Raw genomic sequence first — 26,683 nt, forward strand, 5'->3', positions numbered from 1 at the left:
CGTAAAATCTTAAGTTATTCCCATAGACTGGATTCACTAGCCTCTCACTCTGGGCAACGTAAGTCCAAATTCTTGGTTTCGATAGTTGTCAAGCTTCGATTTTGAGATACGTTCAAAATCGACTCATGACAAAAAATAATAATGCTACAAGAATATATAGAGTCAACTGGGGTTCATACATAATATACGTTAAATATTTAATGGAAACAAAAATACAATAAAGGGTAACAAATTAAACACATACTATCGTCACTCACACGAGCTTTATAGCTTATTTAGAATTTGTTTTTCCCGCTTCGCCTTTCTAGATAAACTATAAAGCTCGTGCGAGCGACAGTAGTACGCCATTTGTAATTAAAAAGTCCATCGATCTCATTTAAAAGCATTTTACAATCCTTTGCATATATAAAATAATCCTTACTCACAAATATCGATTGAATCCACACATGCATTTCAATCGTCAGTTTCAAAAATCCGTCGATCATACTTCAGTGTCCAAAACATCAGAATAATTCAGGGCACGTTGACTCAAAAATCAACGGTTGGTCAAAGTATCCCCACTCTAGTCAACAACAATAAATTCTTCAATCCGAAAAATCCAAACCTCGAATTTCCGTTCCACAAGTTGCGAATTGTCATTCCCTTCCCATCACCTGGTGAATGGCAAAACGGATGAAAAGTGTTATTACAAGCCCACGTAACTATTGACCCAATAAAGGATGATATTGGATATTATTTTTCCTCAATATTGGGCTATTAACTTACGCAGCACCGTCCCCTTTGAGCCCAAATCACTTTGGGTGTCCGTTTCGTACAGTTCACAATCTCACTGCTTCAATTCAAGGATGACGAAAAGAAGAGGCACGTTAGAATTTGATTCGATCGTAGTCCCAAATTCAACCGAATTCCCAGAAGCAGAAGGAATAGAACGCAAATGGCAAAGCAGAATTTTTCATCTTCTTCCCTGCTCAGAATTCTAATTCTTCTACTAGTATTCTTGCTCTTCTCTCCCATCAATACAAATGCCAAGTCTCGTCGCCCAATCTCTGTATTCCAAATTCCTCTTCTTCTTCTTCTTCTGTTAATTTCTTATATGTTTCAGTGTTTGTGGGTCTTTATTTTTGAATACTAATTCTGAATTTATGATGGGTTCTTTTTTTTGTGTGGTATATTTGACAGGATATTGAGACAAGGCAGAAGAAGAGCCAGTGTTATGCTGACATTGAGAGGTATATCCACTTCCTTCTCTCTCTTTTTTGATTTCCCATTTTCTATCTTTACTAATTCTTGCATGGAAATTAAAAAATTAGTGGCAAGAAAATTAGAAACAGTTTAATTTCTTTTTGAGCTATGGATGTGTGATTAGAGTGGGATTTGATTTAACCCCACCAAAATATTTGAGTTATTAGTTTTAAAGAAAGCCACTTTATTTTTTTTTGACTTAATGCAACAAGAACTCGTTGTATGATTGACATGGTCTACCTGCAAACTGTATTGAATTAAAACTGTTTGAGAAAAATTCTTTCAATGCATTTAGAACTCGTTGCTTTAAAGTATGTGATGATGGATTGGCACGCAGTTTTTTTTTTTTTTTTTTGAAAACCGTTGGTCTCTGACTGCTCCTTTTTGTTTTTCATGATTGGAATAGCGGATTGTGGGGTTGGCAATGCAAATCCTCTTTGATAGCCAAAGAAAATTGCGCTTTGCGATGCCTTTCTCCAACTTGCTATGAGCTTATCTATGAGAGCGATCCGGTAAGATGTACCATATTAGATTCTCCGTTATTGGATTCGACATGTTACATTTGTTATTTTACATGGTTTGTGTTCTTATTGTAGCTTGAAGAAGGTGAAAAAGATATGCTTAGGGGCCAAGAGTTCAAATACTGTATGCATAAGTAAGTTCCATGTCTTTATGGATATGAAATGTTATTGCTATATGATTTGGTTTATGCAGACTGATGATGATTATATTTTTTTTTTAGGATAACATAAGACCACAATTACAAACTGTTAGTTTTACATTACATAGCCGGATTTCTGTTAGGGTTCAATTACGGATACAAGAATCACCATAACCATAAAATAGAATTTATTAACAGTGGAAAAATATGTTAATTGCAAAATATTACTAGGAACATCAAATCACTGAGTTTCTTATTTCCTTCCAAATGGCTTTTATCTATTTTCCTTCTGCCAACTGGTTCACTGTGAAGGTGAAAAACTTGGTCTTTGTTCGAAATTTCTTGCAATACTTTTAAACAACATTACAAAGGTTGATTGAAGGAAAAGTTTGTTTTTGGTGTGCATTTTGTAGTTGAGTGTTGGGGCAATTTAGGGGCTTAATTGTCGGTTGGGTTTCTTATTTGCTGGTATTAACGGTCTTAGTGGCTAATTTTTATCTGTTCTTAGATACTCAGTTTGTGTTGTAATGGGTTTAAGGTAGTAATAGTCAAGGGCAATGGTTGGATCAGTCTAATACCCCTTGAAGAGCAAAATTGCCGGAATTATAATGAGATATAATATGTTATTTTGAATCATCGATTTTCTCAGATCTGTACTGACTAGGAAATAGTTGGCCTTCATAAAGATCCCCTACCAAATTGAGGATGACAAGCTGGGGTCAGTCAAGTGACATTCTGGATATCAAACCTTTTTCACCATTGTAAAGTGTTATTATATTTTCCCAGTAATTCAGTGCTGGCGGTGCTTATCAGGTTATGCCAACAACCACTGTCTGTACTTATTAGCACAAAGCTTTTTGATGAATCGGATAAAGGGAGAAGAGTGCATTAATTTAGCATGATGTTTTTTTAAGTGGATTAGATGGATCCCTTCTAAATTTCCATTGCAACTTGATTTTGTGCGATGGCTTTTTAAATAAATTTCTACAAAAAATAAATAACAGATGTTGAGTTGTTGACAAAGAATAAACTTAGGTTGAACAAGTTATGGAGAGTATTTTTATTTAGTGTGTTGAGAGAACCGTGCTGTCACTTGTAATAGTAGGATAGTGATGTCGGTCATGCGTATTTGGTCTACACATTATTCATATTATACAAAGGCCTTTCTGGAAGTGGCTTTGAAAACTTGGTGAAGAATTCTTTGCTTTAGGACAGTGGTGTTTTCTGAAGGCTGGATGGAATGCACTCATATTAAGGGGGTTACATGTGTTATCTCTGCATCCTGAGGTGTTAGTAACAAATTAACAATAGGTTAAGGACTAGAGGCGATGTGTTGGCTGAGGAGTATGGCATCTATGCATGCTGTATACTTCCTAAGATTGATGCTATAAAAAAGGTATATTGGCATAGTAGGTTCTCATATTGTTGATATAAATGCGACCCTGCCATCTTTTAGTGGAATTTGGACCTTTGAAGGATTAAGTAAAAAGTTGTGGGTTTCCCTTAACTGAAAGCGCAGATATGAGTAGTCAGATAAAGTACTAATCCCTGTGTCTAAGAAGCTAAGAAAATACTTAAACCTGGTTACTTCCTTGTGCTTTTATGTGGTAATTGACGAGCAACACTTCAAGCAAATGAATGGCTTGGAAAATTAGCAAAAAATTTGGTTCAACTTTAGCTTGCTCTCTCGGAACTTACCTTGCCGTTGCTTTATTGCGTAAAAAGGTTCATAAATCAACTTATCTTTACGTAGTGGAGAAGGTTCGGATAAAGTTGTCCTTGGGGGAAAATATAATGCTTTCTAAGGCAGGTAGACTCACTTTAATTAAGTGTTTTGCCTCTGCTCTTCCTGTATATGCTGTAAACTGCAAGTCTCCTTATCAGTATTTGTGATTCTCTTGATAAAGTTAATAGAAATTGTCTATAGGGTACTATTGGGGATGATAGAGCTAAACCTCATTTGGTAAGCTGGAATAAAGTTTGTTGCCCTATGAATAAACGAGGGCTAGGCATTAAGAAGTCATATCAGATGAACAAGGCTCTTCTTGCTAAATCTGGTTGGAGGTTGCTAAAAAAGGACAATGACTTACGGGGTGATTTTTCAACAAAAAACTTTGGATTGCCGCTTCTCCTTTCTTGGATGAATATTCTGAGTGTGCGGAGCCTATCTTGATTTAGTCCAAATGTTGATTGCTCTGGTGTTGCCAGAGCTAAATTAGTTGTTCTTTAGTTTGGTTCTCTCAGTTTCTCCCTCGTGCCCAAAAAATTATGAGCAACACTTATATTTTTCTCTTAACAAAACAATATGCACAAGTCAATTTTTAGGGTACTCATGTAAGTAGTGTAGTTTATTATATAGTATCCTAAAACAACGTGCCTATTCTTGTGCTTGGCAATAAATAGGATGAGCTGCATGTCGTCCTAAGCAGCCTGGTTTAGCATAGGAATGTTTTATGCAGATGTTTCAAGCCTTATTGGCAGATTGCTTACCGCTGCCCTATTCTTTAAGTTTCTGCCTGCTTAGCCAGGTTAATCAGGGCATTTTAATCATTTTGGTGCTTTCATAAAAGTTGCTAGCATCTCCTCCAACCTTTTCTTTTTTTCATGTTAATCTTTTTCCCCATTGACTTTTTAGAGGCAGTTTACCTGCATAAATAATCGCATCATGGCAATTGTCGAATTAGTTTACGTTGTTTTGTAACTCTCAACTCATGTTGCCTTGCAGGTTATCTTTGGGGGAGAGCCTTGAGGGTATTAAGGGTTCATTTAATTATTAAACATTGAAGGCAATGTTGCTTGTAGAATAAGTTCACATTGAAGGCAATGTTGCTTGTAGTATGGAAGCTCTTATTACACCCCAAGGGTGGAAGCCTTGGAGTGGGGATTTTGCTCTCAACACCCTTTTTTATGGGGAGTTTGGGAATTCTGGACCGGGTTCTGATTTTGCTCTCAACACCCTTTTTTAACCGTCCTGACCGGCTAAGAAGACTAACTATACATGCATAATGATCAGGAGAGGGATTTAAATGGTACTTATGTCTCATTGATTCAAATAAGTGCCAACCCTCCTCTACAAGCCCAGAGCGACTACAAACTGTCAGGATGACTGTAAAAGCAACCTCATCCGGAGCTAAACCTTCAGTTAGCATCTTATTGAAGAGGGAAACAGCCTGATCCCCTTGACCATTAATCGACAACCCCTTGTATCATAGAACAGTACGAAATCAAATCCCGCTTAGGCATCTCTTCAAACAAACGTGTTGCTCTTTCCTTATTCCCACACATTGCATTCATGTTAATCAGAGCTGCGAGAACATGAGCCTGACGAACATCAATGGAGCTCTGGCTCAGGTAAGAATCAACCCATTTAGCCACCTGCAAGCAACCCACTTGGGAACAAGCTGACATCAAGCTCACCATTATAAACTCGTCAGGCTTAACATTCTTCGTACTCATTTCTTGAAATATCTTTACAGCCTCGTTAGGTTGACCATTTTGAGCATACCCTGATATCAATGCTGACCACGCAATGATATCTTTATCCGAGCATTGCTCAAACAAAAATCTCGCAGACGCCATATCTCCACACTTGGCATATCCATCGATCATAGTAGTATAAGAAACCACATTCTTCTCAGGAATTTGATCAAAGATCCTCCTAGCATTGACCAAATCCCCCATCTTTACAAACCCACTAATAATCGCATTCCACGACACTGCATTTCTCTGGGGCATCTGATCAAACAGCTTGTTGGCCTCCACCAAATCCCCAACACTAGCATACCCAACAACCATAGTCGTCCAAGAAACCACACTTCTCTCAGACATTCCATCAAACACCTTGCGAGCGCAAACAATCTCCCTGCATTTCCCGTACAAATCAATCAAACTGGTGCCTACAAACACATCCCCGTCAACTCCACACCTCACCGCCGACCCATGTATCGCCCCTCCTTCCCAGACCCTCCCCTCACTCGTACACGCCTTAAAGAGAGACGGGTACGTATACCTATCCGGAAGGCCCTCCTCCCTCTTCATCCGAACAAACAGAGAAACAATGCCCAAAAAACCAGACCTTTCGCAGTACTCTTTGATCAGACAGTTCCAGAGAAAGGTGCTGGGGCTGAGGACGCGGTCGAATACGGCGGTGGAGTAAGAGAGGGAAGCGAGAGCGTTGGAGAGGCAGATGAACTGGCTCATGAGGAAGCAATCTTGCTCCAAACCTTTACGGACAATGTGGGCATGTATTTGTTCGAGATGGAATTGGGGTTTGCAGCCTTTGAGTAAGGATGCGATTGAAGGGAGCAGAGAAGTGGGACGGCGGCTGTTGGGCGGAGCTAGCGATGAGTAGAGGCGGATTGTAGGCATGGGTCTCTCACTGTTGCAAGCCCAATTACACCGTTAACTTTCCACTGTATGGATCAATGGACTTGACAGTATCTTATGTTTTCCTGCTATATTTTCTGCCAGTATTTTACTATCGTTGCCTATATTTTGCATTTTTTTTAGGTGTGTCAAATGCTCTGGATCATCACCTTCTACTCCACTCTACGTCCTGGTCTAAGCTACTATTGTCGTGAGGTAAATTTATAGAAGACTGCAAGTTGTGGCTAGCTGGATGTAATCTTGAATCATTAAATTGTTGTAATTGAACGATGATTTACAATCAGGTACAACTGTCCCTGTCAGGGCTCTAATCTTGCCAGGCTGCCCCCTCCAGAGAGTACACTTGAAGTGCTCTTAATCAACTGTGGGTTTGAGTTATTCATCTTTTAGGTTTAATTCTTCAGTAACTCCATAGGTGTAATGGCCTTCATGCTAATATGATGTACATGCATGTGCAGTTCCCCAAGGCATTGTCTATGGTTGTGGTGATTTGATTTTTTCATCGCACATGATTTTTACCTTAGTATTTGTGCGCACATATCAGAAATATGGAACAAGGAGGTAACTAATCTATATTGATGGGAGGATCGTATATACTTTCTTTTGTCATTGTTGGTGTGTGGGTGCATGTTCTATGGATAAACTGATATTCTTAATTTGTTGACACTACTGTTGCTTATCAATACAGGTGCTTTAAGCAGCTTGCTTGGTCAGTTGCTGTGGTTCAGAGCCTCCTGATTCTAGCTTCTTGCAAACATTACACAGTCGACGTTGTTGTTGCCTGGCAACACGGATTCTGTTATGCTCTTTCTACTCGAATATTGTATAATATACTGGTCTGAGTATAAGTCTTTTGTTGCCCTGCAGGTATACCGTGAATTTGGTAGTGTTCTTTATAGACCAAAAATTGCGAGGTTAACAAAATGCAATTCCTATAATCTTATCTCCTCTTAAAACTGGGTGAAAATTTGTTCTTGATTCCATCTTTCAGTTACATCGTTATGATGTCTATAGTTGAATCAGTTTTGTATAGTTATTGACCGAAAGAAAAAGATTTTTTTTCTGGTATATATTTAGAACAAAGCGGAACTTTTAGTAACCAACTCTGCTGACTCAATTCTAATCCTCCGCAGAACTGCCTGATCGATCTACATGTCAACCACTACTACCAATGAGCACGAGAGAGAAGGATAGCAAGAACAGAGAAGAGCTTAAAAATCTGATCGATTTTGTGATAATCTTCCAAAGTAAGTGACTTTGGTTTGTTTTGGTTGATCTGAATTTCAAATTTCCAGTTGAATTGTTTGTTTTGGTTTGCTGCGCATGATATGAGCTTCAAATTAGATAATTTATGTGTGTTAATACTTATCCTTCACTAGCTCGCTCAATTGCATAATTTGCATTAGTTGTTGCTTGAACATGTTCTGTCACTTACATTTTATGTCTGGGAAATTTCTTTCATTTTAGATTTTTTTTACCCCTATAAAGCAGAAAGAGAATGTAATTATGATTAAAGTTTCATTTTTGGTACTTCCCTAATCCTGTGATTGAGTGCAGGGTATAGCCGAAACTGGAAAAGCTTATGTACACGACTTTCCTTATGTTAACGGCAGACCAGTTCTCATAGTGGATGTTCTAAGCATCTTTCTACTGTAAGTTTTATATTTTTCGCCATGCCTGACTCCATACCATATAATCTTAATATTCTTGAGGTGTTACATACAAATTTTTATCAATAAAATAGTGTTAGTTTTTACGTCTTTCAAAAATTCTGATCAATTTTTTGCTACGCTTGCCTTAGATCAAGTTTTGTATGGGACTTTGGTTACTGAACAAAAAGTGCCACAGGTGCATGATCCTGCTGAGAACGAGAAGCTCTGTGTGTTTTTAATTGAGAAGGCGTTGGGTGCCCGTCCAGAAGGGAGCGAAGAAATATTATGAATCTTCAATCTACGTTGGGTCCAGCAAAAGGTAATAGGCATACAAAAGATTTTTTTTTACTTTGAAAATTATTTTATAAGTAATGGATATGGACATTCTTTTAGACATTCAAGCTGCGGGTTTTCAAACTGTACAAAACATGTTTTATTTTACTCGAATCAGAGTCTCCAAGGAGAAAGGGAAGGATCCGAATGGAAAACAAGCCACAACATTGAACAAGCAATCTTCTTTTTTGACATTTATTTAAACATAACTCCACTTAAATAGAAAACTAAACTTTAATTAGAGAAAGAGGAAGAGGAAGAGGAAGCATAGGAGTTTGTTACTACGCCTCGGTAAAATCCTCAAACCCAATTCTCAATTTTCAGTTTCTTTTTTCCTTTTTTTCTTTTTTTTCTTTTTTTCACATCAATTAATTCCAGTAATGTTAGGGGCTGAATTTTTTAGGATAGTGATTTTTTCGCACATAAATTTGATTTCTAATCATTTTGGGTGAAATAAATAGAGGGATGTGCTATCCACACACCCTATTTTACTTCTCACACACCCATTGATAATTTCTATCCATTGATCTTCTTCATTTCATCCGATCCAACGGCCGAAAATTAAAAGGGTGCGTGAGAAGTAAAATGGGGTGTGTGGATATCACACCCCTAAATAGATATGGGTCTTCAATAAGTTATTTTTATAATATTACAGTTTTATTTCACAAATAAATGACATCTTGCTGTTTTTGGTAGGGGTTTGTGTGAGCTTATTCACATTGCATATTTTGTTAACAAATGTTCGGTTTAATGTGGTGATAATATGTGCTATAATTACACCATAGTCCAACTGATGGCTTATGAATTTTGTAAATTATTTCAGATTTAGTCTCTGCAAACCTCAGGAGGTCTAATATTAAATTGTGAAAGTTGGACTGTGGCTTAATTGGTTCTACTTCTGCATTTCCTCTTCATTAAAATGTTTACTTACCTGCTTTTAAGCATCTTTATTTATGTATCTATTTTTTAAAATGAATTTTAAAGATGTTATAGAAATTGGAAAAAGCAGCAGTTTGAGAACATAGTTTTAAGAACTTTGGGAAGGAATACTCGAAAAGAAGACTGACAATGGGTTAACGGTAGTTCCCTTTTTATATCATATTCTATTCTGTATTATTACACTATTGCGTCTGGAATAGCAACATTTATTCGGTGTCACCTAAAAAGTTTGTTATGATTGCTTCTTTGTTCAAGCCTGTGTTCAATAATAAAGTTGCATAATTTTGCATACGAGTTTCCATCCCGCAGCAACGCGCGGGTACAATTTCTAGTTATATACACTAAAACTTAGTTTCCTAACACTGTTCATTAACAGTGAAATGGCGAAATTGCCCTCTATTTCTTCTTGTTTCCCCGTTCTGTTCTCTTCTCGGCGTAGTGAAATGGCCTTTTTGCCCATGTTGGGCACGTGTCCATCATCCTACTTCTTTAGCCTTCAATTAGGTTTTTTCTTCCCTTTACCTTTCTGTTGGCCTTTCTCTCTTGCCGATCTATGCTTCGATCCGTCTTATTTTGCGTTCTGTTCTTCTAAAATCTTGCGTTCCTCTCAAATCCTCTGTACTTTATTTCACAAAATATTCACGAAGTTGGCCTATAAAGTTTTATTCTTTGTTGTAAAATCTTGTGTTCCTTATTTTTGTTTTTTGGGGATTTCGTTTGTGGTCTCCGTTTTCAAAGAAGTCATGCATCCTTGTGAATGTAGATTTGTTGACGTTCTGTGGAAACTCATAAAATTGGTTTCCAAGGTTTTATCTTGAACTTTAATCGCCGGGAAGACTTTCTCTTTTTCCGTCGGTCATACCGGAGTTGTCGTTGAATTTCGGACGAATTTTCAGCCCAGCTTAGGAATGGCCTGTTTTGAGGTTATTGTCAAATAAATTCTATTGAACCCAGGTGCGTTTTATAACAGCTGTGTGATTTTTTTTATTTTGGAATTTTATTGATAACCCTAACGGTTTGGTTGTAAGGTGAGTTGTAGTGTTGTCGAGGCTATGCCGGCTAAAAGCGGATTCTGCCGTTGACGTCCTCTGTTGAAAAATCTGAAATTTGGCAGGAGCTGGAACCGTTGTTTTGGGTATGGTTTCCCTGCCTCCACTTCTTCATTATTCTGTATGCATTTCTTATTTAAATCATTGGAATTTGTGTTTTTGTTGAGTTTGATTTTGGTGTGAATTCATTCCGATGGATATCTCAAAATTTGAGAAGGCAGTTGTGCTTTTTTCAAATGTTTCTTTGCTTTGTGTGATTTCATTTAAATGGATGCCTCAAGGTTTTTTTCTACTCATTTTCTAATAATTCTGCCTGCTTTTTCCTTTGCTATAATTTTTTGAGCGTTCTTGCACTCCTAGGGAGATGAAATTGATATTAAATGTGGATCACAAATTTGGGAGTGTTTTAGGAGAGAAATGTTGGTTCTTCTCTGTTTCCAATTTTTTTAAAGGAAAACTAATGACAAGGGTTTGAAAACTTTAAGTTTTAATGATAAGGACAAAATAAAGGGTAAAATGAGTAGTATCAGGTTTGACTTTTAAGTTTAAAAATGTGATTTTTCGTTAAAGTGAACAGTATTGCGGGTTTTTCGTTAAAACTCCCTTTTTTTAATTGGGTCTCTCTCTCATAATTGGTGGGTTAGAGTAGGGGATTAGGGGGTTGGTCAGAAATGTATACAAAGTAAAGATGAGGATGATTGAAATAAATACAAGTCCATTTGCCACTTTTCCACAACACAACTCACACTAAACCATGCACATACAACTTTTCACTTTTCCAATAATACAAACATCTGAAATAGGACAAGAAAATCCATCTGAAATAGGACGTGTTCCAAAGCGACAAAGAATAACAGAGGCACTAATGAAGTAGTAGCACTATTTTGTCAAGATAATGGAAGAGTAGTCTTCAAAGCATATAAGAAAATTTTCAGTTGTCATGTGGAGAATAATTCATATGCCAAATATTACTGTACGGGAATTAGCAATTACCTGATTAACCGTTTTCCACAATGCATGCAGCAGCCAGTAGCACTATATTCCTAGATGGTACATTATCTAACTAGCAGTATGTATCGCGTTCAGAAAGGTTTAGGGATTTAGATACGCTTTGATCAGATGTTTCTTAGAAATTGATAAAGTAAATTTTGGATTGGGTGTCCTTGCAATGGCCAGCAACACCCTTTAGAGCAAAGATAAGAAATAGTGTGGACTGGAACTTCAATATCAATCCTATGACCTCTTAATTAATTATGTTGCTAAGATAAGAAATGCACCACCAAACAAATGGTTTTGTTATTCCTTTCTTTTCTATATGTGGAGCCAATTCTCTGTGGAGACGGTCATTTGTTTGATAGCAACCATTTTTTTTCTTGGTTGAAATAATAAACTTATGATTGAGAATACCTCATCTTGCTTATCCTCCATCAAACTTACCATGTCAATGCCTTATATTGCTTTTACAATATAATTATATGAGGCATGTCAATACAAGGAGTTTTCCGTGCTTTCTCATTCTTTAATGTACAAGAAAGTTAATGTCTTTTGCCTTTTTTTTTTTCTTTTTTCTTTTGCTTTGCACTCAAGGAACAAGTGCTTTTGATCACTTGTGCAGTTTGACTGCCAATTTGATAAACATATTGGGCCGACCGATCCCAATGCATCCCCTTGCTATTCTATTAGGTTTAATTCAAATAGTATTGTTTTTATCAGTGCTGTCATCTTTTGTACCCACCAGTTCGTTATTTTGTATGATTTCCACTTTGATTAACTATTTGTATAATATGATTGTTTTTTAATTCCATTTTTTTTGTTACTGTGGAATGTTGATTACTGGTTTTGGATCGTCTATTTGTTTTTTAATGTATTTGCTCAAAGAAATTATACATATGTGAAGCAGCGATCTATTATCGTTGCTACGGTTGTAATACTTATGGTTACAATGTTACATGCAATGAAGAAATGAGACTTACATTGTTTTTATGAAATTAACTATATGTATTAAACTCAATTTACTTTTCTGAGCTAATGATAAGCGATGATTTATTTTTTTTAACAGGATTTGAAAAACAATTAGTTATTCTGGTTTCTAAGCTGTTTGTTTCTAGCTTCCAAAATGCTCTCTGCTCAAGGTTAGTAATTTAAACTTCTGGAATTATTTAATTGAAAGTTTAATCGTTTAGTTTTCTATAGTTCAAGTCAACTTTTGTTTACTGTTTATATTAGATGAGAGCTATATTGTTTTTGCATATATTTCATGTCTTATTTGATTTTTTTTTTTTGGGTAAATCTCAGTTTACTACCTTCAAGTTTCGTGGTTTTCAACATTTGGTACATGAAGTTTTTTCGTCATAGAGTAATACGTAAAGTGTTAATTTTGGGAGTCTCATAAATTCGTTAGTTTGGCTGTTAACTGATGATGTGGCGCTCATGTGGACAATGATTGGGCGTCACGTGTCAATATGGGGCCCTTATGAATATTAAAAAATAAAAAAAAATCTGGCTGTTCACCCTCTTGACCCCCTCCCTCCTTCGTCCCTTTTCTTCCCATAACCCACCCATTCCCCTTCTTCTCACTTCCGTCTCTCCTTTGCAGTCCACACAGAGCTCTCCCACCCCTCCCTTCGATCCCTAAATAACCTCAGAATTCAGAATAGGTCTTTGGACAATGCTAGGATGAGACCGTGCAACATCTCCTTGCTCGAATCAGGGGTTCCAGAAACCCTAGCGATGAGATCTTTGGCTTCGTCTTCACTCACATGAGGGATTAGGGCGAGGACTCAAGCTTCATCGTCTTGGGTCCAGGGGATGGCTTCTAGGAATCGGAGGCAGAATCGAACGCATCCTCGAAGATAAACTCCGAAACCATGGGGAGGAGGTCGAGCGTTGTCGACACAGTGATTATGGTGGAGATCGAAGGCCTCTTGAGGACCCATCAAGTTCGACTTCTCCTCGCACCCACCATCCACACCCAACCTTGTACCCACCCTCTTCCTTCCACTACACACCCCACCTTAAATCCACACCCATTCCCCCCATTTTCTCTGCGGCCAGGTTCTCCACCTGCGGAATCGGCCTTTGTTGAGGTAGACGGGATCTGGGTTTTTTTTCTTTCGATTTTCTGGGTTGCAGGTAGTTAGTGTGAGGGTGGGTGCAGAGGGTTTAGGGAAGACGGGAGGGGGGAAGAAAGGGGTGGGTTGCAGGGAAGGGGGGTTCACAGAAGATGAAGATGGTTTTATTTTATATTTTCTGAGTTGCAGCTTGGGCGGGGGAGAAGATGGGGTGTGGGGAGGGGGAAAAGACAAATTGGTTTTTTATTTATTTATTTTTTTTATGGGTTGCAGGGAAGGAGATGAAGATGGGGGAGGAGAGAGAGAGAGGGAAGGGAGGGGTGGGAAAGGGATTTTGGGGATGCAAAAAAGAGAGGCGAGAAGGGGAGAGAGAGGTTTAATAAAAAATTATTAAAAATATATTTAATAATTAGTGAGTGGATCCCCGCATGTAGTAACGTCCGCACTTAATAGAAAAATTAACAAAAAAACTGACGGAGGTATGACATTGGCGCAAATTCGTAAAATTAGGTATGACATTATCATTTTAAAAAGATTAGATATGAAAGTGTTGTGACATCAATAGTTGATGTAGTTTTGTGTAATTTACCTTAACATTTACTTGTAATGTAAAGTGGCCAGAAATTATAAGAGAATTCAAAAAATAAAAAAACGAGGATTCAAACCTGAGGACAGACCTGATATAATTTCTAGAATATTTAAAATGAAACTTAATGATATGCTTGACTTCATCAAATTTGGAAAGCCTTTTGGAGAAGTTAAAGCGAGTACCAAAAACTCATTTTTCTCCTTATCGTAGATTTTTTTTTTTTTTTTTTTTGTGTTTTTTGTGTTTTTTGAACTTCATAAAACTAACCTTTTTTTTTTCCTTCTATTTTCAATGTTTTTACAAACAAATGAATGTTTGTACAATTGAATTTGAAAACAGAGGTTTACCTCATTCTCATATGTAATATGGCTGAAATCAAATTTCAAGTGCTACATTGCATCAGATATAGATTCTATTATTTCAACTGAGTTGCTAAACAAATTTGTCAATCCTCAATTTTAAGAAATTGTTAATCAATTCATGATTCATGATCCATGCGGTCATATTAATCAAAATTTCTTGCATGCGGGAAAATAAGTGTTCCAAAAACTTTCCTAAAGCATATAAAAATGAGACAATTTTTGAACCCAATGGTTTTCCAGTTTATGGGTGTTGTGATGATGATACAAAATTTGTTTTAAAAAATGGAATCAAAATTGATAACAACTTTGTTGTTCATTATAATTCTGAACTACTTTTGAGATATAATGCTCATAAATGTTGAATCCCGTTGTGAATGAATGCTTATAAAATATTTGTTCAAATATGTAAATAAAGGTTCAGATAGAGCACGATTAGTTCTTAACAAGATCCAAATGATGAAATATTAACATATCTAAATTGTAGATACGTATCACCTCACGAAGCCGTTTGGAGATTGTTTATTTTAAGTTTCCATTTCTTTTTCTTTGCGTACATTAATTTTCGATTGATTTTTTTTAATTTTTGTCCCATGTTTTTAGTGATGTAGCTTTGAAAAGACAAATTTATGGTTATATTTAGTGACATAAAAGAGTTTTTGTTTGGTTAAAATAGGGGGAAGAATAGAGTTGTTCATCATCCGTTTCACTATGAACTTTGGATCAACATTCAAAATCTAATGTAAAAAACTGGTATCTGCTTCTTTACAGTTCTCTATTTATATGTTTTTGCAATCACGATCGCATTTTCAAAATTCTTTGAACTTTGACCACATTTAGTTATGTTGAAATTCTTCTTGCCACTCACAACCATTACATTCTGTCTCTTGACTGGATAAATTTTTATGTCTTGCTGAAATGCACTTGCACCCCTCCAACAAATGCAAACTGTGCACGTAAGTAAAACTTTTTACGTCAACTTGATTAGTGATTCTGGTATAGCTGATTGATGTGAATATCAATTGTATGGTTTGTTTTGCTCAGTTTATGCTTAATACAATGTCATCTACAGGATCCCTTCATATCTATTAGAATTCTTAGTAAGATTTGTGTCAACTGTTTTTGTTATGTGGAAGTTGAAACTTTTTTTAGGGTTGTAAATAGAGTCCCATATATATGTAAATATTTATATACACATTATAACTTTCTACGTATTTTATACAGTTTTAAAACCCACAGCATCGTGCGGGCACTTTGCTAGTAATAACTAAAAGTAGGAAAAAGAAAAAGAGCTGTTGATAATGGTATAATTAGAACTCTGACGGGAGGGAATGCAGTATCCACATTTGGAAACTACTTGCAACACCGTTTTCATGTATATATCAAGCATTTATTCACATTTTGACCAGATTTCAAATGGGGATGCTGCTCTTGTTGTTCTGCTTATGCTTTGCAGCCCTTCTCAAAACTTGTTTCTCTATTTTTTTTATAGAAGTATTTGGGCAGAAATGTTAATTCATCTTATTGTCGTTTCAAATGTAAAAAAATGAAAAGCTGTCCATGGCACAAGTTGATGAGGATGAAATCAAACCACCACCAGGGAGACCAGCCGAGGATTTGAAGACACCAGAGGTAATTTGCTTTTAAATTGAAGTCATAATGTTGTTGGTTTTAAGCCCTTTTTGTTATACCGCATGAATATATAATAAAATCCCAGTTTCTTCTACTGCCTCCCTTGCCATGGGGCTTCGTGGCTGGCTTTGAGGAAAAAAAAAATCCCAAATCCCAAATTTGAGAGAGTGAAACCGTCCTTTCAAAGCTAAGGGTTTGTAGTTGCCAGACAGAAGTCTTGGACCCGTGGGGATGGTGGTTGGGCGACGAAGTGTGGAGGACTTCGTGGTTGGCTTTGAGCAAAAAAAAAAATCCCAAATCAAAAAAAAAAAAAAAAAACCCAAATCCCAAATTTGAGAGAGTGAAACCGTACTTTCAAAGCTTAGGGTTTGTAGTTGTCAGACAAAAGTCTTGGACTCGTGGGGGTGGTGGCTGGGTGACGGAGTGTGGAGGGCTTCGTGGTTGGCTTTGAGCAAAAAAAAAAAAAAAATCCCAAATCCCAAATTTGGGAGAGTGAAACTGTACTTTCAAAGCTAAGGGTTTGTAGATGCCAGATAGAAGTATTGGACCCGTGGGGGTGGTGGGTGGGCGACGAAGTGTGGAGTTGGTGGAAGGAAGCATGGTGGTGGACGACGATGACGAGGAGCTCCCCGTAGCCCTCTCCGTAGTTGACAAGAGCCACCTTTCCTATCTCGACTTACCTCTTGAAAGGCCTCTCGGGGTGGTGGGTGGGCAACAGAGTGTGGAGGTGGTGGAAGGAATAAGGATGGGTGAGAGGGGTAGAAAGACAGGAGAGAGGGAGAGAGAGTGGAAGACAAGGGAGGCAGAGAACGATGGAGAATAATCGTCTTTGCCGAATTGCCTGGACTATAATGTTCAAGTGAAGGTTAAAGAACCCTAATTCCTCTTCCCCTGCTCAATGTATCTGGGCCCTCGAAAGCCTAACTTATTGGGATTAACAAGTTTGTAGTTTAACTCTTTAATGGCCCAAATGCATGCTCAAGGACTTATTGACTTGGAATGTTTTTTAATTTCTTATGAATTATTATTTAATTTTTTTTAAAAGTTAAATTAGGGTGATTAAGGAGGATAGTATAATTTAGTTTAATTGCAATGTAATGTGTTCCTCTTCAGTCACAATTGATAATTGAGGCCTTAAATTAAACTTTCGATTAATCTCTGTTTTTACTTTAATAGTGGCTGTATATTCAGAGCATCTCAATGAAGATGTCAAAAGAAAAATATCAAATGTAAATTTGAAGGGCTATGTGATAATGTTAAATTTCATTTTGCTCCAATCCCACGGGTCCAAGACTTCTGTCTGGCATCTACAAACCCTTAGCTTTGAAAGTACGGTTTCACTCTCTCAAATTTGGGATTTGGGATTTTTTTTTTGCTCAAAGCCAACCACGAAGCCCTCCACACTCCGTCGCCCAGCCACCACCCCCACGGGTCCAAGACTTCTGTCTGGCAACTACAAACCCTTAGCTTTGAAAGGATGGTTTCACTCTCTCAAATTTGGGATTTGGGATTTTTTTTTTCCTCAAAGCCAGCCACGAAGCCCCATGGCAAGGGAGGCAGTAGAAGAAACTGGGATTTTATTATATATTCATGCGGTATAACAAAAAGGGCTTAAAACCAACAACATTATGACTTCAATTTAAAAGCAAATTACCTCTGGTGTCTTCAAATCCTCGGCTGGTCTCCCTGGCGGTGGTTTGATTTCATCCTCATCAACTTGTGCCATGGACAGCTTTTCATTTTTTTACATTTGAAACGACAATAAGATGAATTAACATTTCTGCCCAAATACTTCTATAAAACAAATAGAGAAACAAGTTTTGAGAAGGCTCACCATGGGAGGGGTGAGAAGGGCTACAAAGCATAAGCAGAACAACAAGAGCAGCGTCCACATTCGAAATCTGGTCACCATGGGAGGGGTGAGAAGGGTTGCAAAGCATAAGCAGAGCAGCGTCCCCATTTGAAATCTGGTCAAAATGTGAATAAATGCTTGATATATACATGAAAACGGTGTTGCAAGTAGTTTCCAAATGTGGATATTGCATTCCCTCCCGTCAGAGTTCTAATTATACCATTATCGACAGCTCTTTTTCTTTTTCCTACTTTTAGTTATTACTAGCAAAGTGCCTGCACGATGCTGTGGGTTATAAAACTGTATAAAATACGTAGAAAGTTATAATGTGTATATACAATATTTACATATATATGAGACTATTTACAACCCTAAAAAAAGTTTCAACTTCCACATAACAAAAACAGTTGGCACAAATCTTACTAAGAATTCTAATATATATGAAGGGATCCTGTAGATGACATTGTATTAAGCATAAACTGAGCAAAACAAACCATACAATTGATATTCACATCAATCAGCTATACCAGAATCACTAATCAAGTTGACGTAAAAAGTTTTACTTACGTGCACAGTTTGCATCTGTTGGAGGGGTGCAAATGCACTTCAACAAGACATAAAAATTTATCTAGTCAAGAGACAGAATGTAATGGTAAAAATTTATCTAGTCAAGAGACAGAATGTAATGGTTACGAGTGGCAAGAAGAATTTCAACATAACTAAATGTGATCAAAGTTCAAAGAATTTTGAAAATGCGATCGTGATTGCAAAAACATATAAATAGAGAACTGTAAAGAAGCAGATACCAGTTTTTTACATTAGATTTTGAATGTTGATCCAAAGTTCATAGTGAAATGTTAGATTTTGAATGTTGATCCAAAGTTCATAGTGAAACGGGTGATGAACAACTCTATTCTTCCCCCTATTTTAACCAAACAAAAACTCTTTTATGTCACTAAATATAACCATAAATTTGTCTTTTCAAAGCTACAACATCACTGAAAACATGGGACAAAAATTGAAAAAAATTAATGTACGCAAAGAAAAAGAAATGGAAACTTAAAATAAACAATCTCCAAACGGCTTCGTGAGGTGATACGTATCTACAATTTAGATATGTTAATAATTCATCATTTGGATCTTGTTAAGAACTAATCGTGCTCTATCTGAACCTTTATTTACATATTTGAACAAATATTTTATAAGCATTCATTCACAACAGGATTCAACATTTATGAGCATTATATCTCAAAAGTAGTTCAGAATTATAAGGAACAACAAAGTTGTTATCAATTTTGATTCCATTTTTTAAAACAAATTTTGTATCATCATCACAACACCCATAAACTGGAAAACCATTGGGTTCAAAAATTGTCTCAGTTTTATATGCTTTAGGAAAGTTTTTGGAACACTTATTTTCCCGCATGCAAGAAATTTTGATTAAGATGACCGCATGGATCAAGAATCATGAATTGATTAACAATTTCTTAAAGTTGAGAATTGACAAATTTGTCTAGCAACTCAGTTGAAATAATAGAATCTATATCTGATGCAATGTAGCACTTGAAATTTGATTTCAGCCATATTACATATGAGAATGAGGTAAACCTCTGTTTTCAATTGTACAAACAGTCATTTGTTTGTAAAAACATTGAAAATAGAAGGAAAAAAAAAAAAGGTTAGTTTTATGAAGTTCAAAAAAAAAAAATCTAAGATAAGGAGAAAAATGAGTTTTTGGTACTCACTTGCTTTAACTTCTCCAAAAGGCTTTCCAGATTTGATGAAGTCAAGCCTATCATCAAGTTTCATAGGCCCACTCATGGCCCTTAAATAGCTTTTAATCAACTGATAGAAGGGTGAATTGGGTTACTTACCCTAAAGTAGAGGGGTTCATAAGTGTACAGGAAATGATAAATTGACAGAGACCTCTTTCAGTCTCTATTACATAAGTTAGATAACAAAAATTAAACTCATTAAATCTTGAATTTTAGTGCTTGTAAGTATACGAATCAAATGACAATATAGCATATAAGCACGAATATCATCCCACAAAGATCAATTTGATTCTAAAATCTTACTAACTAAGGTGTAGTCAAACTAAGATTTTAAATGATTTTAAAAGTGATAGATTTGATAGGATTTAGGAGGATTTAAGACTCCTACAAAATTCTTAGGGATTTTAAAGAATTTGAATGGATTTAGTTTGTAGATTTTGGTGGATTGTGGTAGATTTTCATATAATTTTTTTTAAAAAAAGAAAAATATTTCCTCTTGCCCAATGTTCTAAAAAACGTTAGGCACTAGTCGGGCGGTGAGCTGAGCCCTAACGCCTAGGCGGATTTAAGTATATTTATTATAAATTAATTAAATTTACCATGTGATATAAAAACAAACATGAAAAATATCTTATTTCTTTAAAAATAATAAAATAAAATAAAAGAATGACATATGTGATGTTAGAGTTTTAAGCATAGTACGGTGTGGTCCTAAAGTGAGAAAAGTCTCAAAAAATCCCCCTTTCTATTTAGGATTTCCAAAACAAAATAATTTAATTTTTATAAAATAATAAAATAAGATATTTTGAATAAAATTAGTATTTAATGTTTTTTTAAATCCCTCCACCCAACCTCCTCCACATCATCCAAGGTTCCAATCCGTGGAACCACACCAAAAGATTCATCCCACAATTCCCAAACCCTTTCACATAACCCAACCCTCAATCTATGTCAGACATAATGTGAAAAAATTAAAAGCAATTGAATGATAAGTGTCGGGACACACACCAACACATTTGATGCATTGGAAACCTAAAAGCCTTTATTTTGTTTTTTTTTTTTTTTTAGCGTTTCTTCTTCCTCTTCTTTCACTTCTTCATCTTCTATCTTTCTTTTGCCTTGTAAATTCCCTCCTCCGATATGGTGCAAGTTTGCACCCTTAACTGTTCTCTCTATCCCATCATCCCTCTTCTTTTTAGATCTTTCATTTTCTGCTAAAGTTACAGCACCGATTGGAAACAAAAGATAAGACGCCGACAACCACCGAAGACTAGAGAGTCAATTCGCCAAAAGAAAAAAAACTACCGCCTTGGCCACCGCTTAGGTCGTCGTCTAGGCCGCCTAGACCGCCTAGAGAGCATCTAGGCGGGTGCCTAACTCCTACCCGATTTAGCTAGACGATTTGGACCAAATTGAGGCGGCACTTCACTGACTAGGCCGATTTTTAGAACACTGCTCTTGCCCTACTGTACTCGATATCCACTTTATCCCCTCCCTTTTCGAGTCACCTTTCACATAACCATGGCTCAATCTCTTTCTCAATTGATAGATCAACATAACTTTGGTGAGTTGTTGAGCACTACACCACCAACAACCACCACCACCGACTGCCTTTTTTCCACAGACGTACGATGTGGTACTTCAGTAGTGCTTGTAATACCACAGACATTAAAAAATCAAAATGACGAAAGAGTAGTATTAACCAAAATCCTAGATCGATCATGTCCTTTCAATGATCATACATGCGTAATTAAGGTCTAAGGGTCATAATAAGAGATTCCACCAAAGTATATGGTGGTTACCTGTGTGTGGCTAGGGTTGGTAGAGATTTGAGGACTGCCCAGATGGAAAAGGATTTGAAATCCTAGGGGGTGAGGTTGGATTCTTTTTAGTCTTGGTTATATATACTTCTTGCTCTCAAATCCCACAAAATCCACAACTTATTGAAATCCTCCAAAATCTTCATTTTTTTAATACATTTAGATTTGGATGGATTTTAAAATCCCTTAAAATCTTTTATTTGAATACACCTATATTTGACTGGATTCTAAAATCCTTTAAAATCTTTTAATTGACTACACTAAGATTTTAAAGTCTTTTAAAATCCTCTCAAATCCGAGTTTGACTACACCCCCCTAAATTGAAACAAATCATAGTGGAGAAGCTTTAATGGAAAAGATATGAAACTTTGAAATTAAACTAAAATAAAATGCATGTAAATTATAAATTGAAAACATAAGAAAAGAAGACTTAGGGCATCCGATTTCACCGTAACCAATCCTATTTAATTCCCTTAATATGTTATGCTTAAGTAGTTCCCCAATATTGATGATCAATTTTCCCTAAATTATTCGACATCCATGGCATCTGGTTATATCAAAAGTATCCTTACATGTTAACCCTCTATGGCATATAGATGGATTTAAACAAGTAAGAACCCATTAAGCTCTATGAAAATCGCTGGAAAATCACACAAAACCCTAATTGTATGGCATCTACAAATACGTGGTTATGGTATCAATTGCAAGAAGCTAAACCCAAGTTAAGTATGGCATCTACTCTAACTTGCATGAAGTCAACCTAATTTAAACCTAGATGGTGATCAAGCATCTAAATAAAAATCAAGCGCATTACGAATAGCAAAAGATACTCAATAAAGATGAAAAACTTGATAATAACAATGCCACAAGGGAATTAAGTATTCATGATCAGGCTACATCGTAGCCCTAGCAAAGAAAAACTCCAATGTACTTCCTCTTTGCCCTTCCTTGCCGCAGCCCCCTATGTAGAATATATGATTTTTGGTTTTGTTTTGGTGGCTGAATCCTTACTTCACAATGGAGAATCAATCTCCACATATAAAACCTACGGCAAAGGTTACCGAAGGCCAATTAAAATGACCATTAATCCTAGCATAATGGACTTTCAAGTCCTCATTAAAGAAAAGAAAAATTAACGGAAATTATTATATATACTAAAACTCAGTTGAAGTCACTGTTCATTAACAGTGGTTTGACGGATTTGCCCTTCAATTGTTACCTGTTTTCAGTCTTTTTCCTACACAGCACGGTAAATTTACTAATTTGCCTCTTCAGTCCGCTTGTCAGCCATCGTAGAAGGGAAGTGAACAGGTGAGCGCTCTTCCTCTGCTTCTCTGGAGTTTTCTTTCTCAGAAAACTAAAACGTTGTTCTCGAGTGTTCTTAGTCACAAACGGAGAAATTCCAAGGTAATCCAGTGTCCTCGAAATCCCTGCATCATCAAAACATCCCTCATCAGAATCTGCACTCGCTTTAGCTCCGTTCAAGTTGCTGCTCCGTTGGATGTCATCTTCTCCTCCAGCGTCTCATCCTCTCCTTCTCCTGGTATTTTTTTTCATCTCTATTTTTCCCCAAATCTGACTTCCTTTTTCTATATATATATATCGGGTTTTTTTTTCATTTTTGAACGATTCTCATAGGTTTTTGCGGTTTAGCTGAATAGGGGTAAATCTAGAGCTGCTGCTTCCTAAAAAGCTGATGCGAAGTGAGCTTCTGTTTTTGGTTTCCGTTTTGCTCTCCTTTTTTTTTTTTTATCATACAGCACGAAACAACCAAGGATCGTGCACGAAGTCCCCACCTCAGGTTATCCGTCTTCCGTACCATTTGTCTCTTCCCCAAGGTTCAGTAATTTGTTTATGCGCTTGCATTTTCTGATTGCTTTATGAAGAAAGATGAGAAATTTTTAAAACAGGGGTTTGTTTTGGAATTAGGATTTTAGTTTGTTTATATAATCTTTGAGGGTATGTTTGATTGATTGAAAGATAGGGAATAAAATGGAAAATTTGGGGTGAGTTTGTTGTGTTTTGGTTTAGTCTTTGGGGAATGTGGTGGGGTTACTTCAAAATTGAAATTGAATGGTAGTTTATTGGTATAAATTACGTTACTCTCAGTAATTTTTCTATTGTTTTTTACAATGCCTTTTTTATTTTTTGTTCTTTGTGTTGTTGCTTAGCTTAGATAAAAGATTAAGGCTTTGAATTGAGAGTAAGCTTAATTATTGTTGAGTCTTTATTCTATTTGGTGCATTTATGATCTTTGTGGCTAACGGAACTCCGTCGCCTCTGAATTCGTAGGTGAGTATTGCAAGGTTTTTTCGTTTCTCTGGTATTGATTCAGCGAGTTTGCATGTGGCTGAAAATGGTGTTTCAGTTGCTAGGAACAAGACATTTAAAAAGTATATTCAAGAATGCATGGTCGGTTCTTTCTGATGTTACGATTTTGTTATCAATTTAAAAACTGTGGTTTGTATTTTTTTTAGTATTATTTTGGCATTTTGGTGCAATGGATTCTTTTGTACCTAATTGCAGACCTTTCGTTTGCTCATGATTTAGTAGTCGACTGAGTATCCATGCTTATACATACTTTAATCATTTTTTTGGCAACATGTGTTCAACATAGATACCTTTTGGTTTGTTGGTGAGGCATTATGAGTGCTTATCAGTTATTTACTAAAGGTGGTTTTATAGGAACTACTTGAACTTCTTGGGATGCCTGTCTTAAAAGCAAATGGAGAGGTTTTTGCACTGTGTATGCAGTTAAATGACGATGTTGTATTTCATATGCAAGAAATGATTTCATCAAGTATGTTGTATCTACTATATATGCAAAACAGATTGCTAGCTAATCTTATTCTTATTAACTCTTCCCTTTTACCTTTCGATTTCTGTTACGATGCAGGCTATTGAATTTGGAGAAAGTTTGCATGCAAACTCTATTTTGCATAATGTTCTTCAGTGAGCCTTTGAAGTTTGCCTTGGAAGTGTCTTTATATTCTCATTCACTTTGTTTTATTGTTAGGAAATTCTGGGTGGAAAGAATAATACTCAATCAAAATTACATTTGATCTACAAGTGGTTGGACTGACATTTTTCTTATACAATGAAGGCGTGAAATATGTGGACAATTACAATTTTTGTTTTCATGTCAAACCAACTTGCTTCACATATATTATGCCATTGTTGACATGTATTCTTCCGTTGTTTTCAACAGTGCTTTTATGTTGCACCAGGAAAATTCTATTTGAGGATGGGAACCACCTGTATCGGTTCTTGGATGATGATCCAATTGTATCTCATTCATGGTTCGGACAGTTATCAGAATAGGAAGGGATAACTGAATTGATTTCATGGATTAAAGTAGGTTGGGTTAATTATGCTTTAGCACATGCTTTCTTTGACTTAATGTCAATTAATTGACATTTATCATAGGCTCGATGTGCATGAATCTTCTTTTTATTTTTTCAATTGATGCTTTAGCAGTTTCTATTATCTACTTTTTGGGGGTATAAATCATATCTATAATTTCAAAATACATGTTCTTCATGACAATCTATGGTATTTATTAAATAATTCATGTTAGAGTAATTTTTTTTTCCTTTCCCTTCACTGCACTGCAGTCCCGGTGAAAAGCACTTGCAGACTTGCAGATGCACTATGCACGTAAGTAAAACATTTTACTGTCATGTCTTTCTTGGTTAGTGATTTTGGTATAGCTGATGAATGTGAATGTCAATTGTGTGTTTGTGTTCCTGGGTTTATGCTTAGTGCAATGTATTTTCTATATGTACAATTTTCTCCTTCAGTTTCTACTATTTTTCATTTTTTTGAGTTATGTATACCATCGATGTTGTTATTGTAGCTTGAGAAGCAGAGCGATATGTAGTGCCAACCTGAGTCACAGTTGAAGTTCATTACAGAGGCCTGACTACAGGTACACCACAAATGACCACACTTTTCTACCAAGAGTCTATTGCTTTTTCTTATTAAATTTTCTTTATTTTCAAATAGTTGAATATAGGCGAGTACTAACATGGACATATGCTAATTGATATTATTTGCCGGAGCATGAACATGCCAAGTTCTTTGAGTACTTGCAAGGTATGTCATTTTCTCAAGCTTGAAGAGAGACAATGCATCGTGTTGCTTTGTCCTAATTAATTTGTGTTTCTGCAGGTGAAGTTGAGTCTGGGTTGGAACGGCTTCATCAATGTGCAGAAAATGAGCTCCAAGTTTACCTCAATGATAAGGAATTTCAATGAGTTTCATACAAAACTTGCTGGATAGACCAGGTTATGTTCTACTAAAGATATTACACTACTTTTCTGATTGGATAAGTTGCCTCGGGTTACAATGATATAGCTTTTCAGTTTATTAATGCTAACATGTTAGTTTTGCTAAGTGGGAATGCCATAATATAAATTTTATAGAAATGATGAATGGGCCAATCTGAAGGAACAAATTTCAGCTGATGAATGAACTCTTATATGACTGCCACTGCATATACTCATCTTTTATTTTGTTGGGTTTTATTTTTTTTATTTTTATTTTTTTTGGTAAAATGCAATGTTGGTTTCGCGAAGAACTGACCTCTATCTTATCTATAGCTCTATACGCATGTAGTGTTTCTCTTTTTTGGTCTCGAGTATTTGGTTGATTTTATTTAACAATCTTTTGGAATATAGAGAATTTTTGCACCAATGTCTTATTCCTGGATTTCCTGATGATTTAGCATTGAGATGTTAGGCAAAGGTGTCTCATGGGAACCACAGATTACTCGACACTATCTCAAAGAAGTGGAGAGATTTCTTATTAGCTCAGACGATGCCAACTATGAAGCTATAGAAAAATGGTGCGGAAATTGGCTGTTTGTTATTGACGAGATATAATCCAATAGCTAATAAGTATGCTCCTATATTCGACACTTAAAATATGTCTAGAACTGATGTTACTATTACAGTATTACTACTTTCATTTTTACAGAAGAAAAGGTTTTTCATTCTTTATTTCTTGCTATATTATCTTGGGTTGTGCAAACTATTCATTTGTAGGGGATCCCTTCATATATATTAGTTAGTTCTTGCTAAGATTTGTGCAAACTGTTTTTGTTATGTCGAAGTTGAAACCTTTTTTTAGGGTTGTAAATAGATTTCATATGTATGTAAATAGTATATGCACACATTATAACTTTCTACATATTTTATACAATTTTAAAACCCGCAGCATCGCGCGGGCACTTCTGCTAGTAATAAAACTAATAATTAAGTTCTCTCCTAATGTCCATTGAATAGCATTTCCATGTCCATTTGATCTCCAAAACCGCTCAGTT

The 26,683-nt window shown here is 36.2% G+C and overlaps 2 protein-coding genes, 1 long non-coding RNA gene and 1 pseudogene across 3 annotated transcripts; 2 read left to right on the plus strand and 2 right to left on the minus strand.

Moving 5' to 3' along the window:
* Positions 1–838: 838 nt before the first annotated feature.
* On the plus strand, positions 839–4,856 carry LOC148695498 (uncharacterized). The gene is made up of 5 exons (XM_088697758.1): positions 839–1,048; positions 1,180–1,229; positions 1,649–1,754; positions 1,839–1,897; positions 4,629–4,856. The coding sequence occupies exons 1-5, from the start codon at positions 935–937 to the stop codon at positions 4,678–4,680; spliced, it is 381 nt and encodes a 126-aa protein (XP_088553884.1). The 5' UTR covers positions 839–934; the 3' UTR covers positions 4,681–4,856.
* A 233-nt stretch (positions 4,857–5,089) lies between these two features.
* Positions 5,090–6,271, minus strand: LOC137733369 (putative pentatricopeptide repeat-containing protein At5g37570 pseudogene; annotated as a pseudogene).
* On the plus strand, positions 6,180–26,360 carry LOC137733371 (phosphatidylinositol:ceramide inositolphosphotransferase 3). The gene is made up of 17 exons (XM_088697759.1): positions 6,180–6,317; positions 6,413–6,484; positions 6,593–6,653; positions 6,748–6,850; positions 6,978–7,203; positions 7,423–7,536; positions 7,847–7,941; positions 8,138–8,260; positions 9,098–10,348; positions 12,322–12,394; positions 22,590–22,903; positions 22,999–23,161; positions 23,653–24,714; positions 24,975–25,017; positions 25,217–25,288; positions 25,366–25,455; positions 25,531–26,360. The coding sequence occupies exons 2-5, from the start codon at positions 6,422–6,424 to the stop codon at positions 7,129–7,131; spliced, it is 381 nt and encodes a 126-aa protein (XP_088553885.1). The 5' UTR covers positions 6,180–6,317; positions 6,413–6,421; the 3' UTR covers positions 7,132–7,203; positions 7,423–7,536; positions 7,847–7,941; positions 8,138–8,260; positions 9,098–10,348; positions 12,322–12,394; positions 22,590–22,903; positions 22,999–23,161; positions 23,653–24,714; positions 24,975–25,017; positions 25,217–25,288; positions 25,366–25,455; positions 25,531–26,360.
* LOC148695499 (uncharacterized) lies at positions 17,474–18,410 on the minus strand. Its single transcript, XR_015964599.1, has 2 exons — positions 17,748–18,410; positions 17,474–17,645 (listed from the first exon to the last, which is right to left on the minus strand). It is a non-coding gene; the product is annotated as an uncharacterized LOC148695499 (long non-coding RNA).
* Positions 26,361–26,683: the final 323 nt, after the last annotated feature.

This window comes from Pyrus communis, chromosome 7, assembly GCF_041283825.1.
Source record: "Pyrus communis isolate YQ-2024b chromosome 7, ASM4128382v1, whole genome shotgun sequence".
In the NCBI taxonomy this organism is placed as follows: Eukaryota; Viridiplantae; Streptophyta; class Magnoliopsida; order Rosales; family Rosaceae; genus Pyrus; species Pyrus communis.